The sequence below is a fragment of the Phyllostomus hastatus genome, unplaced genomic scaffold (assembly GCF_019186645.2).
Source record: "Phyllostomus hastatus isolate PE091 unplaced genomic scaffold, TTU_PhHast_1.1 phas_scaffold_1674, whole genome shotgun sequence".
Classification (NCBI taxonomy): Eukaryota; Metazoa; Chordata; class Mammalia; order Chiroptera; family Phyllostomidae; genus Phyllostomus; species Phyllostomus hastatus.
In genome coordinates this window covers 17583550-17601292 of record NW_025334011.1, presented here as the reverse complement: position 1 = coordinate 17601292, position 17743 = coordinate 17583550, and the positions used below count along the sequence as shown (strand labels likewise).

At 36.0% G+C, this 17743-nt stretch overlaps 1 protein-coding gene across 1 annotated transcript in view; it reads right to left on the bottom strand.

The window, feature by feature from the left end:
- Positions 1-17743, bottom strand: part of DNAJC1 (DnaJ heat shock protein family (Hsp40) member C1) — a 221766-nt gene that overhangs the window by 76302 nt on the left and 127721 nt on the right. Inside the window, exon 8 of the mRNA XM_045858177.1 lies at positions 5290-5453. Within this exon, the coding sequence (XP_045714133.1) occupies positions 5290-5453 (164 nt within the window). The remainder of the gene's footprint in view (positions 1-5289; positions 5454-17743) is intronic.

The window sequence follows — 17743 nt, the reverse complement described above, 5'->3', positions numbered from 1 at the left end:
AAACAGAACTCTCATATGAGATGATCACAGATCAATCCCATTTCCAGTTATCTATTCAAAGAAAACAAAAATACAACTTGGAAAGGATATATGCACCTCCATGTTCACTGCAGCATTATTTATACTAGTTAAGGTATGGAAACAATCTAAATGTACATAGATGGATGAATGGATAAAGAAATTGTGCTATATCTAAACAATGGAATATTACTTAGGCATAAAAAAGCAAATCTTATCATTTGCCATTACATGGTTGGTCCTGATGGGTATTATATGAAGTAAAGTAAGTTAAACAGAGGAAGACAGATACTATATGATCTTATATAATACCTCACTTTTTTAGTGGAATCTAAAAATACAAAAACAAAAAAAGCCTAAACTTAAAGATAAAGCACTTTTTTAGTGGAATCTAAAAATACAAAAACAAAAAAAGCCTAAACTTAAAGATAAAGCAAACATATTGTGGCTAATCAGAGGTGGGGTATGAGGGTGCGTGAAATGACTGTTGGGGGTCAAAATGTACCAATTTCCAGTTACAAAATACACAACCCATAGGGATATAATGTACACATTGGTGACTATAGTTAATAGTACTGTATGGCATAGTTGAAAGTTCCTAGCAGAGTAAATCTTAAAGGGTCTTACAACATACAAATTTTTATAACTGTGGATGGTGACAGATGTCAATTAGACTTATTGTTGTGATCATTTCTCAACATATACAAATATTGAATTATTATGTTATTATTATTATCATGAGACTAATACAATATAATCCTATATGTCTATTATACCTCAATTAAAAAATAAAAGATATAAAATAATTCAATCTCATGAGGTCACATAATGAATAATTCCATTCATATAACATTCTCAAAATGACAAAATTATAGAGATAGAATAACTTAGTAGTGGTCAGAGGTTAAAGGATTATAGGAAAGGGGTGTGTGTGAAGATAAATATGAGTGATATACCTGTGTTCTGTATCTTGAATAGTTCTAATTGCAGTGGCTGTGACATAAATCTGCACGTGATAACATGGCATCCAACTACACACAGCCATTGTACTAATGTCAACCTCTTGGGTTTGAAATTGAATCGTAGGGACATAAGATATAACTATTTGGGAACTTGGGTGAGAAGTACATAAGACTTCTCTGTGTTGTCTTTGGAACTTACCATGAAATCTAACATTATTTCAAAATAAAAAGTTAAAAAAAGAAGCAATCCATATTTTATAAGTCCAGCATGTGACTGATACCAATCCTGACAAATACATTACATGGAAAGAAAATCACAGGCCAATTTCTCTCATAAAGATAAAAGCAAATATCCTAATCAAAATATTAGCAAATAAAATAAAATGGATTTATTCCAGGAAAGCAAGGTAGTTTATTATTAGAAAAAAAATAAATGTAATTCACCTCATTAAGGAAATAAAGGTGAGAAAGCATACAATCATCTTTTTTACAATCATCTTAATTGATATAGAAAAAAGTATTTGATAATATTTGACAATATTTTAAATAAATACAAATTATTAGCAATTCTGAGAAAAGAACTTAATTTGATTTAAAAAAAACTGGAGTAATGTCAATGAAAATGGGAGAGTAAGAAACTCCAAATTCCACCTTTCCATAAAAGAACTAAAAAATAAAATGAGCAAAATCAGAACTTTTTCAGAAGTCTGTAAATTAACCAGAGGTTTACCATACCATGGGGACATGTATTCAAGAAAAAGAACTGAATCTTCATAAGAACAGCAACCTTTGTGGTACTTGAACTTACCCCCATCCTATTCCTTGTTCCACAGATCACCACTACTTATAAAAAGAACAGCTGTATTCTTAATACTGAAGAGAAAAGAATGAACTGATTTGCAAAGAATTTCAATGATATATTCTAACCTGTCTGGCAGTTTCTGGCAGTAACCTGTCTGGCAGTTCAAAAGGTGCGTCTTTATTTTGCTTAACTCAACTAGCTTAATGCTAAAAGCTGCTTTCTTGGGAGGGATTCACTGGAAACTTTCACTGGCTAATATCTTAGCCACTGCTGCCAGGGGCAAACAACAGATTAAGCTTGGGAAAAAAGGCTGAGGAGTGAGATGCTCTGACAATCTTGAGAATCTAGGTCATGTTCAAGCTCAAGGCTGTGAGCATGCTTAGAAGAGACCTGAGAAGGACCTAAATTCTCATCTACTGATGACACTGAGGCTCTTTGGAAGTAGAAAGTAAATGCTAAGGCAGAGTTGTAAACTGCCTGCCTGAGTATGGGCCCATGGCAAAAGCTGGAAGGGTTATCGGCTCCACAGATTTCAGGAAATCTCTGTCCAATTGTTAGCTGATTGCTAAGCTAACAGAAGAGACTTCAATGGCCACACAGGACAAAAAGGGGAGTTTATACAGTTAGTTCAGAAAAGTCACTAAACACACAACTACAATAAGCCCAACATAACAACAAATCCTGGAAAGGGAAGAGAACCTGATATCTATAGTTATCAATTTATAATAGTCACAAATCCAGTCTTCTACAATGATAAAGACTGAAACCAAACACTATACCAAAGCATGTCTGAAAGTCCACCATTGTTAATACAATGAGAACGGTTTGCATGACATCAATGTAACCTGGCAGCCAAGGAGAGTGGATTGGAATATGCATGTGTGAACAATGATGACTTCACTGTACTAGTCAGTGGAGACGGTACACATGATTGAGCATGTGTACTGTGTGGATATCACATTCAAAATGACTGACAGAGCAGAGTGACAAATCTGTATCAAATCTTGCATAAAGCTTAAACATTCCTCCATGGAAACTATTTGGATGATTCAGAAGGCTGCAGCAATGGGCAACTGGTGATCTGCAGCTTCATCATGACAACGTACCCACTCATGCATCATCTCTTGGACAGAGTTTTTTTTGTGAAACATCAAATCACCCAGGTGACTGAGCCCCATTACAGCCCAGATTTGGTGCCCTGTGACTTCTGGCTTTTCCCAAAACTAAAGTCACCTTTGAAAGGGAAGAGATTTCAGACCACTGATGAGATTCAGGAATATACAACAAGGCAGTTTATGACAACTGGGAAAACTGTGTGAGGTCCCAAGGTGCCTCCTTTGAAGGGGACTGAGGTATCATTGTCTATGTACAATGTTTCTTGTATCTTTCTCAATAAATGTCTTCATTTTTTCTATCACATGGCTGGATACTTTCTGAGCAGATCTCATATTATGGCTCAAAGAAAAGAATAAACAGAAACTGTGCCTGAAGAAAACCAGGCAATAGGCTTTCTAGACAAAAGCTTTAAATTAGCTATTTAAAATACATTCAACAAGATAAAGGAAATCATGTTTAAAGAACTGAAGGAAGTTATGAGAACAATGAAGTCACCTAAGTGATATCATTAAATGGATAAAAATTGTTAAAAGAGCAAAATAGAAATGATGAGGTTGAAAGTGCAGTAACAAATGAACAATTCACTATAGGGGTTCAACAGCATATTTGAAATGGCAAAAAAGAATCAGCAAACACAAAGGTAGCCCCAATAATTAAGATGGTCTGGTAGGAGAAACAAAAAAATGAAGAAAAATAAACAAAGCCTCAAAGGCCTGTGGGATACCAAGTGATAGAAAGGGGGAAAGGAATAGAATGCGAGATGGTGGTAGGAGAAAGAGACAGATAATATATATTTGAAGAATGGTAAAAAACTTTTAAAATGTGATGGTTAATAACCTCCAAAAAGATAAACTCAAAGATATCAACACCTATATACATCACAATCAAATTGACAAGAGCTAAAGACGAAGAGAGAATTTTGATAAAAGCAGAAGGGAAATAACTCATCATTTACAGGGGATCCTAATAAGATTAACACCTTAATCTTTTTTTAAAAGATTAATCTTTTTTAAAAAAGATTTTATTTATTTGTGGAGAGAGAAGAAGGTAGTGAAAAAGGGAGAGAAACATTGATGTGTGAGTATAACATCAATTGCCTGCCTCTCACATGTGCCCCTACTAGGGACTGGGTCTGCAACCCAGATACGTGCCCTGACCGAGAATCAAACCAGTGACCTTTCTCTTTGTGGGACTATGCTCAACCAAGTGAGCCACAGTGGTCAGGGATAACATCTTATTTCTAATATAAAACAATGGAGGCCAGAAGATCGTGGATGACATATTCAAAGTACTGAAAGAAACAAACAAAAAACAAAACAAAACAAAACCCAAACTGTCAAACAAAAATTATTTGGCAAAATGATCCTTTAAAAATAAAGGAAAAATCAAAGACTTTCCAGAAAAACAAAAAGTGAATTTGTAACTAGCAATCTGTCCTACAAGTGCTAAAGGGAGTCTTTCAAAATGAAATAAAGGGACATTAGATGGCAACCCAACAGCACATGAAGAAATAAACACTAGGAAATGTAACTACACAGATAAATATAAAAGTTAGTTAGCATAAAGGTATATTTTGTTTGTAATTCCTTTTCTTTTTAATGTCATTAAAAGACAATTGCATGTTGCAATAATTATAAACCTAGGTTGATAGGCACAAAATAGATAAAGATTTAAGGCATGACAATAACAGATTATATGTGGAAAAGTTTTTGCATACTATTGAAAGTAAATTGGCATTAATCCTAATTAGAGTTATAAATTAAGATGTTAATTATAATTCCTAGAGAAATCACAAAACATATGTCTGCCCAAAGCCTTGTGTTTGAATGTTCCTATCATGATTTATCCCAGCTCCAAAGCAGAATCAAACCAAATTTCCATTATTTGATGAATAAACAGTATGCTATATATCCATACAATGGAATATTATTCAGCAATAAGAAGAAATGAAGTACTGTTAAATATTACAAAATGAACCTTGAAAACATGTCTTGTTTATTTGTTGCTTTCAGTTTTATATCCCACATATTAGTGAAATCACACGGTACTTGACTTTTTCTAACTTATTTCACTTAACATGATGTTCTCAAGATCCATTCATGCTTTTGCAAATGGCAGTATTTCATCTTTTCTTATGGCCGAGTACTATTTCATTGCATACATATACCATGTCTTCTTCATTCAATCCTCTAGTGAAGGTCACTTTGGTTGTTTCCATGACTGGGCCACCATGAATAAGAGCAATGTTCTATTTCTTGATTTGGGGAATGGTTACCTTGGTTTTCTTGTGATAGATCACTGAGCTCACTGAGCTATACAGCTGTATATCTATATTTTATATTCTTTTATGTATGTATTTCACTCAAAACAAATTTTCAGAAGTTTATTTACCTGTTTTTTCTGTGTTCGGTTCCTGTTTTCCAGCCAATCATCCATTTGTTCCTCAATTTCTTCTATAGAAGTTCCATGATCATATGATTGAATATATGCACTTTCTAAAGGCATATACACAGGAAATTCAGGTTTTGTTTTTTTTACTTTAATTTTCTTCTGTTCTAAAAAAAAGTTAAAAAAAAACAATAAAAGAATAAAAAGAATTTCTAACATTTTATTCAGAATGGATCTTGAAAGAATATATAAATATCATTTTTATCAAAATATTTAACTGCAAGTATTAGTGTGTACTGCATTGTTTTAAAATAAGACTCAGATGCTAATGATGAGATTATTATGCTATAACCACCATATTAATTTCTATACATCTTTAGTTTTCAAAGTACTTTCCATATGATTTCACTTACATGTGGAAGCTAAAGAATAAAATAGAAACAGACTCACAGACACAGAGAACAGACTGATGGATGCCAGACAGGAGTGGTATGGAGGGGCTAGGTGAAGCAAGTAAAGGGATTAAGAAGTACTAATTGGTAGTTAACAATGGGGATGTCAAGTAAAGCATAGGGAATATGGTCAACAATACTGTAATAACTGTGTGTAGTGCCAGGTGGAGACGTGGCAGATTGAGGGAACACTTTGTGAAGTATACGATTATCCAACTGCTATGCTGTACACCTGAAACTAATACAAAATAACATTAAATGCAAACCGTAATTGAAAAATAATTTTTTTTTAAATTGGGGAAAAAGTACTTCACATGAACATTTCATTTTGGCACAACTGAAAGAGCCTGGTCATTAGTGTTTTAATCCTACCTTTACCACCTTACAGCTACATAATATTGGGCAAGTAACTTCACCCTCTGAATAAGGGTCACTTTCTCATCTGTATAAGATAAATCAAACCAAATAAAGTTGATGTGAGAAAAATTATATATCCCCTAACATAATACCTGGCACAAAACTGACTCTTAAAAAATGGTATACATTCATCTTTTCAATAGTTTACAAGGCAAAACTTATCTGGTAGAATCAGAGGTAGTTACCAATAGATAGTTAGCAACTGGCCTCTTCATTAAATCCCATTTTGATTAGAGAGTCAACATTGAGAAGCAACTCCATTCTGAACTGCTACTGCCAGACTCACCCACCTTTATAACTGTATCTTTACCATCTTGAGTATGTATGTGTTTGCATGTACCATAATTTAATAAAATTAATATACTGACATAGGAATGGTCAAAATCCTGGAAGAGAACAAAGAATCTATAAATATTTAAATTTGGTGGGAAAAGGATTTAATAAATGATGGGTGGCAAAACTGACTATCCATCTGAAAGAAAACTGGACACAGTCTTATACCATAGGCAAAAATAAATCCCAGGTGGACAAGAGAGTCGACTTAAAACCAAAACAATAAAAATCTTGCAATAAAAATATCTAAAACACTATCTGTACTATTTAAAGAAAGAGGAAATCTTAATTAGGACTGAAACTCCAGATCTATCAGAAAGATAAGAGATAGAATAAAAAATCAACAAGAGAAATAATAGATTTGGAAAGAACTTTTATAAATCAAACTACAAACAGAAGACTGATAAAGAGACTATGTAAAGAAATCTTATAAACTGACAAGGGGATAAGCAGCCCCAAAGAATAAAATGACCAAAAATAATGTACATTAGGAGTACAGTGCAGTGGAAAACAGTTCTAGTTAAAAAAAGTTTACCTTAACTAGAAATTATGTTAAATCTATTACTGTATTTTATTTTATGTTGGGTCAATACTTGCAGGCTTTTGAGTTGCTGATTTAAAAAAAAGAAAACAAACAGTCCCTGACACCATAACAGGAAATTAGTAATTTAAATAACATGTGAGTCTACTATAAAGGCATTAAAATTAGCATACAGTATCACCCAAGTACCATATAAGCCCAAAAAAGAGCCAGGTTTTTGTTTTTGAAAATTTTTTTATAAACAAGGAAGAAGCCATAAAAGTTGAGTCCTGACACATTACTCAACTTCTCTCAATTTTTTTTTTATTTTGAGCAAATTACTGCTGAGAGACATCACACATAAATAAACCATCTCAAGAGCACTAATTTTGGCTGCTTATAGAGAATCAGTTACAAAAATGGAGTAAATAAATCTGGTTATTTTTATTTACTTCCAGAGGGTTTCATCGCTATTACAAGTGTCTGATGTCTTTTTAAATCAGTGCTTTAAAAATCACTTTAAACAAGTAATACAAAACTTCTGCTTCTGGAAAAGTAGAGAAGTATTTTTCCATAGTCATCCCACAAAGAAAAACTAAAACTCCTAAATTTTTATATGAAATAAATATAACATGATTCTGCATGTTGGACAGAAGACAGACCATCTAGGTATGACAGGACCCAATGAACTACAAAAGTGGTGACTTTTCCCTTGGCTTCACATATCCTGGACCGCCATCCCCCCAAAAACAAAACAAAACAAAACAAAACAAAACACAAAGAAGGTTTCTCTAGCCAGATGACCAGAAAAGCAACAGTATAGCAAAACAAAACTTTTAGATAGTAACCCATCTACTTTGGGCAAACAGAACAGAAAAAACTGACAAAACACTTTTTCATGTCAGGAATCCTAATGGGAAGCCTAGACTTCTGCCATTCTGAGGCTGTAATGAGGCACCCCAGTCTCCCCACCAAGCTGACATGGGGGAAGGCTGTGTAGGAAGCCAGACTTTCACCTCTGTTGAGAGGTAATCAGGATCCCCTTTCTCTGAAGAGTTGGTAGAGAGCAAGTGGGTAGCCTGGATTTCCACATCCATCCAGGTAATGATTGTCACTACTCTGTCCTACCAGGATGGTTTCAGATGGGGCAGAGAGAACACTCAAGGCTTTTGCAACTTCCCAGCAATATGAGGCATCCCCCTACAATGTCAGCAGAGGCCAGGTAGGGAGCAGAAAGTAAGAATTCTTGCCTATCCCAGCCAGGGTGTTATCAGTGGAGGTCTACTGGCAAGCAGGAACACCCACACCTACCCAACCCTGAGATTACTCACAACAGCCCTCTCCCTCAGCTGTAATACAGGCCATGATGGAACCTGGATTTCCATCACTACCTGACCATAATAGGGCAGCAACCCTGCCCTTTCACTACTAGAGCTTTGTCAGAGTACATCAGGTAAAATAAAAGACTTAAATAAGATCCAGAGTCTTATAATAACTTAAATGTACAAGTTTTAATAAAAAGTACTCACCATACCAAGAACCAAGAATATCTCAATTTGAATGAAAAGATAATCAACAGATGCCAACAACATGAAATAGATACCCAAATGATTGACTAGGATTTTAAAGAAGCCATATAAAAATGTTTTGACATCCTGGCTGGTATAGCTCAGTTGGTTGGGTGTCGTCTTGCAAAACTAAAGGTTGCCAGTTTGATCCCTTGTCAGGACACACGCCTGGGTTACAGATTCAGCCTCAGTCAGAGCACATGCAAGAGACAACCAATCCTCTCTCATAGCAATGTTTCTCTCCCACTCTTTCTCCCTCCCTTTCCCTCTCTCTAGAATCAATAAGAAAAAAAAATAAATGTTTTAACAAGCAAAATAAACATCCTTAAATAAAACATCAATAGCAAAAACAACAGAAAAATAAAGACATATAGAAGAAACAAGTAGAAATATAAGAACAGAAAAATATTGGGTTGGCCAAGAAGTTCATTTGTTGTTTTGTTTTGTTTTTGTAAGATAGTTCTAGTGGCGCTTAACTGTCTTTACTTCATTGGAAACAATTTTGTTAGACTGTATTGTGACAGCTGTCATTTTAGCATGAATTAAAAAAAAACTTAGCAAAATTGGTGAATTTCTATGTAGCCATTTCAATATTGGAGATGGAAGAACATATATAACATTTTTGGTATATTATGCTTTATTATTTCAAGAAAGGTAAAAATGCAACTGAAAAGCAAAAATAAAAAAAAAAAAGATTTAACAGTGTGTGGAGAAGGTGCCAGGACTGATCAAAAGTGGTTTGTAAAGCGTTGCACTGGAGATTTTTCACTGGATGATGCTCCATGGTCGGGTATACCAGTTGAAGTTGATAGTGATCAAATTGAGACATTGAGAACAATCAATGTTATTCCACATGGGAGGCAGCTGACATACTCAAAATAGTCAAATCAATAAAGTTACTGGTGAAAATGAAAACTCTGGCTTCTATTTTATGGAAATAACAAATTTTTGGCCAATCCAATATAGTAATTGGTGTTAAAAATAATGAATGGGCACTCAGCAGAAAAATGGAGCAGAGAGAGAAAAGAATCAGTGAATTTCATGGTAGAATAATAGAAATTGTCCAATCTGAAGAGTAGAAAACGGATTTTAAATAATAGGTGATCAGAACCATGGGGACTTTTGGGAGTATAACAAAAGATCTAATGTTTATGTTACAAAATTCCTGGCAGGACTAAATGATTATTTAAAGAAATAATACCTGAAAGTTTGCCAAAGCTGGAAAAGACATAAACCTACAAATTCAAAAAGCCTGATGAACCTCAAACAAGAAAATGCAAAGAAATCTATACATAGATCACTATAATAAACTTTTGAGAAATACCTTAGAAGTAGCAAGAGAGGAATGTGATCTTTCCTGTAGACAAAAAACAATTCAAATGACAATAGATTTTGCATTAAAAATCATGTAGCCCAGATGAAGTGGCACATTGAAACACTGAAAGTTAAAAACTGTCAATTCAAAATTCTATATCCAGTGAGAATAAAGAGAAAACCAAGACATGTAGATGAAGGAAAACAAAGAAAATCTGTTATCTTCAGACATGTATAATAATAATAATGGCTGAAGAAATTTCCGAAACAGAAAGGAAATCAAGAAGAGAAATTTTTTTTAATAACAGGAAGGAAGAAAAAACTAAGAGTAAAAATATGGGTAAACACAAAAGATTTTCCTTCTTTTCAGTTTTCTAAGTTATAGCAGCTAGATTAAAATGACAACATTCAATGTATGTAAAGAAAATACTTAGAACAATTATAAGTGGTAAAGGTAAATAAATGTAAAGGGAGGAAATATATCTACACATCACCTGAGACAGTAAATTCTTGACATCAGTAGATTGTATAAATTATGTATAAATAACATAATACATAGAGCACCCAACTAAAAAAGCTACACAAAGTGAAATAATTTAAAAAATCCTATAAATAAATCCAAATGATATTATAAAAAGATATTCAAATAATCCACAGGAAATCAAAAAAGAAAACAGAAAACTGAAAAAGAGAACAAAGAGAAAACAAAAATTAAAATGGAAGACTTAAGCCATACCATATCAATAATTACATTAAATGCAAATAGTCTAAATATTCCAAAAAAACAGAGATTGGTACAGTGGATGAAAAATTGTGACCTATGTATATGCAATTTACAAGAAACTTTCCTCCCCCTTTTTCTTAAATTTATTCGGGTGACACTGGTTAACAAAATTATACAAGTTTCAGGTGCACAATTCTACAACACATCAGCTGTACACTATACTGTGTGTTCATGCTCCCAAGTTCAGTCTCCGTCTATCACCATCTATCCCCTCTATATCCTCCTCTGCTTCCCCCCATACACTCCCACCAGCAGTCACCATATTGTTGTGTCCATGAGGCTTTTTTTTCTTTCTTTTTTGCTCAATCCCTCTGCCCCTCCCCAATTAACCATGTCCCCCACAACCCCGGACAGCTGTTAGCTTATTCTGTATCTATGAGTTTGTCACAACTTTGCTTGTTAGTTCAGTTTGTTCATTAGATTCCATATGAGTAAAATAACATGGTACTTGTCTTTCTCTGAGTGGCTTAATTTCATTTGGCATCCATGCTGTCAAAAAAGGTAAACTTATTTCTTTCTTATGGCTGAGTTGTATTCTATAGTGTAATTGTACCATAGCTGTTTTATCCACTCATCTACTGATGGACACTTGGGCTGCTTCCAAATCTTGGTGATTGTAAAGAATGCTGCAATGAAATAGGGATGCTTATGCTCTATCAAATTAGTGACTTAATTCAGGTATAACAGTACCGATGCTTGAAAATAAAAAAGATTGAGAAAGGTATACTATACAAACATTAATCAAAAGAAAGCAGAAGTCCTATGTTAATATCAGGTAAGTAAACTACAACAAATAAAATAACAGGAACAGAGAGAAACATTATACAATGATTTTTTTAAAAAGTCAATCCACTGAGAAGATATAGGAATCCTTAATATGTATGTATACACCAAACAGAGCAGGAAAATACATGACAATGCAAAATATGATGGAATTTAAAGAAATAAATTCACAATTATTGTCAAAGACTTCAACATTTTTCTCTCAACAATTGATAGTGTATCTAAACAGAAAATTAACAAGGATAGAATAACCCAAGTATACCATCAATCAAGTAGATGTAATTTATATTTATACTCCATTCAACAACAGCAGAATACACATTTCAAATGTCTATAAAATATGCTAAATAGACCATTATCTTAAAATAATAAAACACACCTCAACAAATTTAAAGGAAATAAAATTATACAGGGTGGGCTTTAAAAAATATATTTTACCTATTTATTTTTAGAGAGAAGGGAAGGGAGGGAGAAAGAGAAACATTGGTTGGTTGCCTCTTGCACATGCCCGAACCAGGGACCAGCCTGCAACCCAAGAATGTGCCCTGACCAGGAACTGAACTGCTGACCTTTCACTTTTTGGGATGATGCTCAATGAACTGAGCCACACTGGTCAGGGTCAGGGTGGGTTTTCTGATAAAAATGGAATCAAAGTAGAATCAATTAACAGAAAAATAATAGGAAACTGCTCAAACATACAGAAATTAAGCAACATATTTCCAAATAATTCATCTATCAATCGGGAAGTCTTAAGAAACAAAAAGATAGAGACTTCCGGCCAAGATGGAGGTATAGATAGATACACAGTGCCCCTTCGCACAACCAAAACAAGAACAACAATTTAAAAACAAAAAGCAACCAGAACTGACAGAAAATTGAACTGTATGGCAGTCCGACAACCAAGGAGGTAAAGAAGGCACATTCATCAAGACCGGTAGGAGGGGCGGACCTAGTCTCGAAAGCAGCAGCTGGCAGAACCAACAAGGTGGCAGAATGTGGATGGGGTATGATTCACAAGGCAGCTGGCAGACCAGGTGGTCCCACATTCACATGCAGATAAACCAGGCAAAACTATGTAGGGGGACAGACTGCTCAATTCAGGGCCCCAGAGTGGGGAAATAAAGCCTCAAACCACTGATTGAAAATACCTGTGGGGGTTGAGGTACCAGAAGAAACTCCCAGCCTCACAGGAGAGTTCACTGGAGAGACCCACAGGGTCCTAGAATGTACACAAGCCCACCCACCTGGGAATCAGCACCAGAACAACCCAATCTGCTTGTGAGAAGCAGAAGTTACCGAAATCCAGCAGAGAGTGGAGCAAGCACCATTGTTCCCTCTCTGACCCCTCCCCCACATACAGCATCACAAACCAGCGACGTGGGTTATCCCACCTGGGTGAATACCTAAGGCTCCACCCCTCACTACATAGCAGGTGAGTCAAGACAAAAAAAAAAAAGTGGCCCAAATGAAAGAATAGATCAAAGCTCCAGAAAAAATACAACTAAGCGACGAAGAAGTAGCCAACCTATCAGATGCACAGTTCAAAGCATTGGTAATCAGGATACTCACAGAATTGGTTGAGTGTGGTTGCAAAATAGAGGAAAAAGTGAAGACTACGCTAAGTGAAATGAAGGAAAATGTACAGGGAACCAATAGTGATGGGAAGGAAACTGGGACTCAAATCAACAGTGTGGACCAGAAGGAAGAAAGAAATAACCAAACAGGAAAGAATGAAGAAACAACAATTCAAACAAATGAGGAGAGGCTTAGGAACCTCCAGGACATCTTGGAGGTCCACACTAAACATTCCAACATTTGAATTATAGTGGTGCCAGAAGGAGAAAAGGAAGAGAAACAAGTGGAAAAGTTATTTGAACAAATAATGAAGGAGAACATCCCCAATCTGGCAAAGGAAATAGACTTCCAGGAAGTCCAGGAAGCTCAGAGAGTCCCAAAGAAGTTGGACCCAAGGAGGAACATACCAAGGCACATCATAATGACATCACCCAAGATGAAAGACAAGGAGAGAATCCTAGAAGCAGCAAGAGAAAAGGAGACAGTTTCCTACAAAGGAGATCCCATCAGACTGTCAGCTGATTTCTCAAAAGAGACTTTACAGGCAAGAAGGGGCTGGAAAGAAGTATTCCAAGTCATGAAAGGCAAGGACCTACATCCAAGATTGCTCTATCCTGCAAATCCATCATTTAGAATGGAAGGGCTGATAAAGTGCTTCCCAGATAAGGTCAAGTGAAAGGAGTTCATCATCACCCAGCCCTTATTATATGAATGTTAAAGGGACTTATTTAAGAAAAAGAAGATAAAAAACATGTACAGTAAAATGACAGCAAAATCACAATTATTAACAACCACACCTAAAACAAAAACAAAAACAAACTAAGCAATCAACTAGAACAGGAACAGAACCACAGAAATGGAGATCACATGGAGGGTTATCAACAGGGAAGTGGGAGGAGGAGAGAGGGGAAAAAGTACAGAGAATAAGTAGCATAGATGGTAGGTACCGAATAGACAGGGGGAGGGCAAGAACAGTATAGGAAATGTAGAAGCCAAAGAACTTATAAGTATGACACATGGATATGAACTAAACGGGGGGAATGTGCATGGGAGGGGTTGCACAGGGCAGAGGGGAGTGAAGGGGGAAAATGGGACAACTGTGATAGTATAGTCAATAAAATATATTTTAAAAAGAAATAAAAACAACAAAAAAAGAAACAAAAAGACAGACTGAATCAAATAAAATGCAATATGTAAAAACATGTGGACACACGAACATGGCGCTAAGAGTGAAATTTATAGTGATAAAAGCTTACATCAGTAAAGATAGCTTCAAGTGAATAATCTAAGTTCCTACATCAAGAAACTAAAAAAAATAAAACAAGATCAAAACTAGCAGAAGAAACAAAATAAAAATAAGAATAAAAATCAATGAAAAGAAAAACAAAAGCAATAGAGAAAAATCAATGAAACAAGGAAATAAATGGCTCTTTGAAAAGAGCAATAAAGGTAAGAAATATCTGGCAAAACTGACAGAAAAAATTGAGAAAACAAATGTTACCAATATTAGCATTGAAATGCGGATTGCTACAGGACACACAGATGCCAAAAAGATAATAATGGAACAATAGGAAAAACTCCACATACAAAAATTTGACAATTTAGATGAAATAGACCAATAGCTTGAAATAAAAAAGTGCCCAAATCATCCATGAAATAGATACATGGAAGAGATATTTGAAAAGCCTTTTAACTATAAAGGATATTCAATATGTAATTTGCAAACTCCAAGAAAAGAAATATCCAGGCTTAGCTTATTTCACTAGGGAATTATACCAAATGTTTAAAAAGTTACTAATTCCACAATTTCAGAAAAAAAGTGAATTTTTTCCCAATTCATTATATAATGCTAATACTATTACCTTAATACCAAAATCATATGAAGACAGTACAAAAGAGAGAAAACTGCAGACCAATATCTCCCATGAGTATAGAGGTAAAAATCCCCCAAATGTTAACAGGTAAAATAGAGCAACATAGTTTTTCTAATGAAAAACTACACAACATGATCACTTCGTATTTACTGCAGGAATGCATGTCTGATTCAATATTCAAAATTCAATCAATGTAATCCACCATATTAACAGGCCAAAGAAGAAATAGCAAATAAGCATATTAATTGATGCAAAAAATTAACAAAATTGAACACCAAGTCATTATTTTTTAAAAATTAGAAAACTAGGAATAAAAGGGATCTTTGTCAACTTTATATAGAGCATCTATAAGAAACCTACAGCTAATATCATACTTAATGGTAAAACACTAAATTATTTCCCCATAAGATATGGAACAAAGGAAGGATGCCCTCTCTCCCAACTCTTGTTCAATACAGTTCTAGGAGTTCTAGCTAGTAAAATCAGGCACAAAAGGAAATAAAATGCAGACCGAGGTTACAGAGGACAGTGAAACTTGGACTCCAGACTGGGTTCACCAGCACAGAGTGTCAAGTTGGGATCAGCCATACACTTAGCATCCAGCAGTGAAAGGTAGCAGGGTTTCTATTGTTAGGGAGAGACAGAGCCCACTGGAGACAAAGGCACTTTTATTTCTCCCAAGGGGCCAATGCATAGGTTTTATGTTCAAAGCCATTCTTCTTGGGCTCCGGTGAAGGGAGGGAGGTTCAGACTGGAGTCATCTGAGGAGAGTCTGGAGTGGAAGGCGTTGGGAAGAGATATAGAGTAATGGCTGCTGGGAGAAACCTGTGCCGGGTCATCCCCTGACATTACAGCAGCCATTTTTCTTAAGAAGAACAAGGCCTCCCAGGGAAATCAGCCTGGGGTAAAACAATTACCCCACCCTGTGGGATACTGCCTGCTTCATCCTCTGGAATTCCACTAGCTCACCCTGCACTTTTCCTCCCCCTACCCTGCATCTTAACCTCTGCTGAGAAGACAGCAATATAAACAGACTGAGTAGGTGTCAAAGACTGGCTTTTGGGTATGGCCATCCCCTACACTCTCCTGGGAACCAAAATGGCACTTCACTCCCATGGGAGAGCCAAAAGAAACACCCTCTTGCTTTTCCCACAGACCCAAACTCTGGGCCCCAGAGGCCCCACCTACTTGCCTATTAGGGGCTCTGCCCTGCTGAGTTCAGGGAAATAATCCAGGAGAGACACAGATGTGTGGCTCTGGGGTAAGGGAACATACCTATCATGTACCCTGAAGTCTGAACAGCACCTCCCTCCCTACAGGAGATCCAGGGGCCCCATCCTGCCAATTCCACCAGAAGCCCTCTCAGAATCAGGGGGTTCGGTGACTAAGACTGACAGGAGGCCAACAGGCAGAGGCAGGTGACTTGGGACATTTGCTGACCCACATCATGGCCCTATGCTGGTAAAGGCCTGCCTTGCAGGGCACCTTGACCTCTTCCATGTGCAGCCAAGCCCAGCAGAGGCAGACACAAATGGTGGTAGTTTCCAATAGGCTGCTGAAGGTCGGACATGGATAGCATCTGACATTGGCTTACACCAGCTTCAGACAATATTAGAGCAGTGTCCAAAGAGAGACCCACACAGGCAGGCAATTAACTCTGCTGAGATGAATTCCATTTTGTTCTTTTTCATTATGTTTGTTACTTTTTCTTCTTCATAGCCTTTCTAGTGTTTTTTTGGCTTTTGCTTCTATTTTTTCTTTCACATCTCTCATTTTACTCTTTCCTTCTTTTACTCTTTATTTTCTTCCTTTTCGTGCATTTTATTCTTTTTCTTTCTTTTTTTTAAAAGATTTTATTTACTTATTTTTAGAGACAAGGAAGGGAAGGAGAAAGAGAGGGAGAGAGGAAGAGAAACATCAATGTGTGGTTGCCTCTCGTGTGCTCCCTACTGGGGACCTGGACCAAAAACCAAGCATGTTCCCTAAATGGGAATTGAACTGGCGCCCCTTTGGTTCACAGCCCACACTCAATCCCCTGAGCTACACCAGCCAGGGCTCTTTCTTTGTTCTTTTTTGCTGTTTTCCTCTTTCTATTCCATATTATTATTGTTTCTATTACTTCCCTTCTATCACAATCTTTTTCTTACCCCTGGTCTTCTCATATTCTTTTTTTTCCTTTTATTATTTTATTTCTCTTCTTCCATCTTTTGTTAATTTTGCTGTTGTGATTAGGGTATTTTTGCTTGTTTTATGTTTTGTTTTTTGGTGTTGTTTTGTGTGTGTGTGTTTTTTTTTTCTGTCATCACCTGTACAACAGCTTGCAACATGTGGCTGGGGTTGAGCCTCTCAGCCAGCCAGCTGAAGGAGTGATCCCACCAACAAATAGGCCAACCACAATCAAGACCCAGTCACAAGAGGAGAGTCGAATTAACCCACACAAGGGACATTCCTAGAGCATCCAGTTCAGGAAATCCTCGAGACTACACCACTGGGTCCCACAGGACTCTTACCAATTAAGGTCACCCCATGAAGACTGGGAGTCAAAACAGATCTATCTAGTATACATAAAAGAGACAGCTAAAATCAGGAGACAAAAAAATGACCAACAAATGAAAGAAAAGTAGGAATGCCCAGAAAAAGAGCTAAATAAAATTGAGACTAGCAATTTATCAGATATAGGGTTCAAAGTGAGGGTCATAAAGATGCTCAAGGAATTTAGTGAGAACCACAAGAAACTTTATGGGAACAACAAGGAACTTAGTGGGAACTACATCAGCATAAAAAAGGACATAAAAAAAAACTATGAAACTATGAATAAGAACCAGTTATAAATGAAG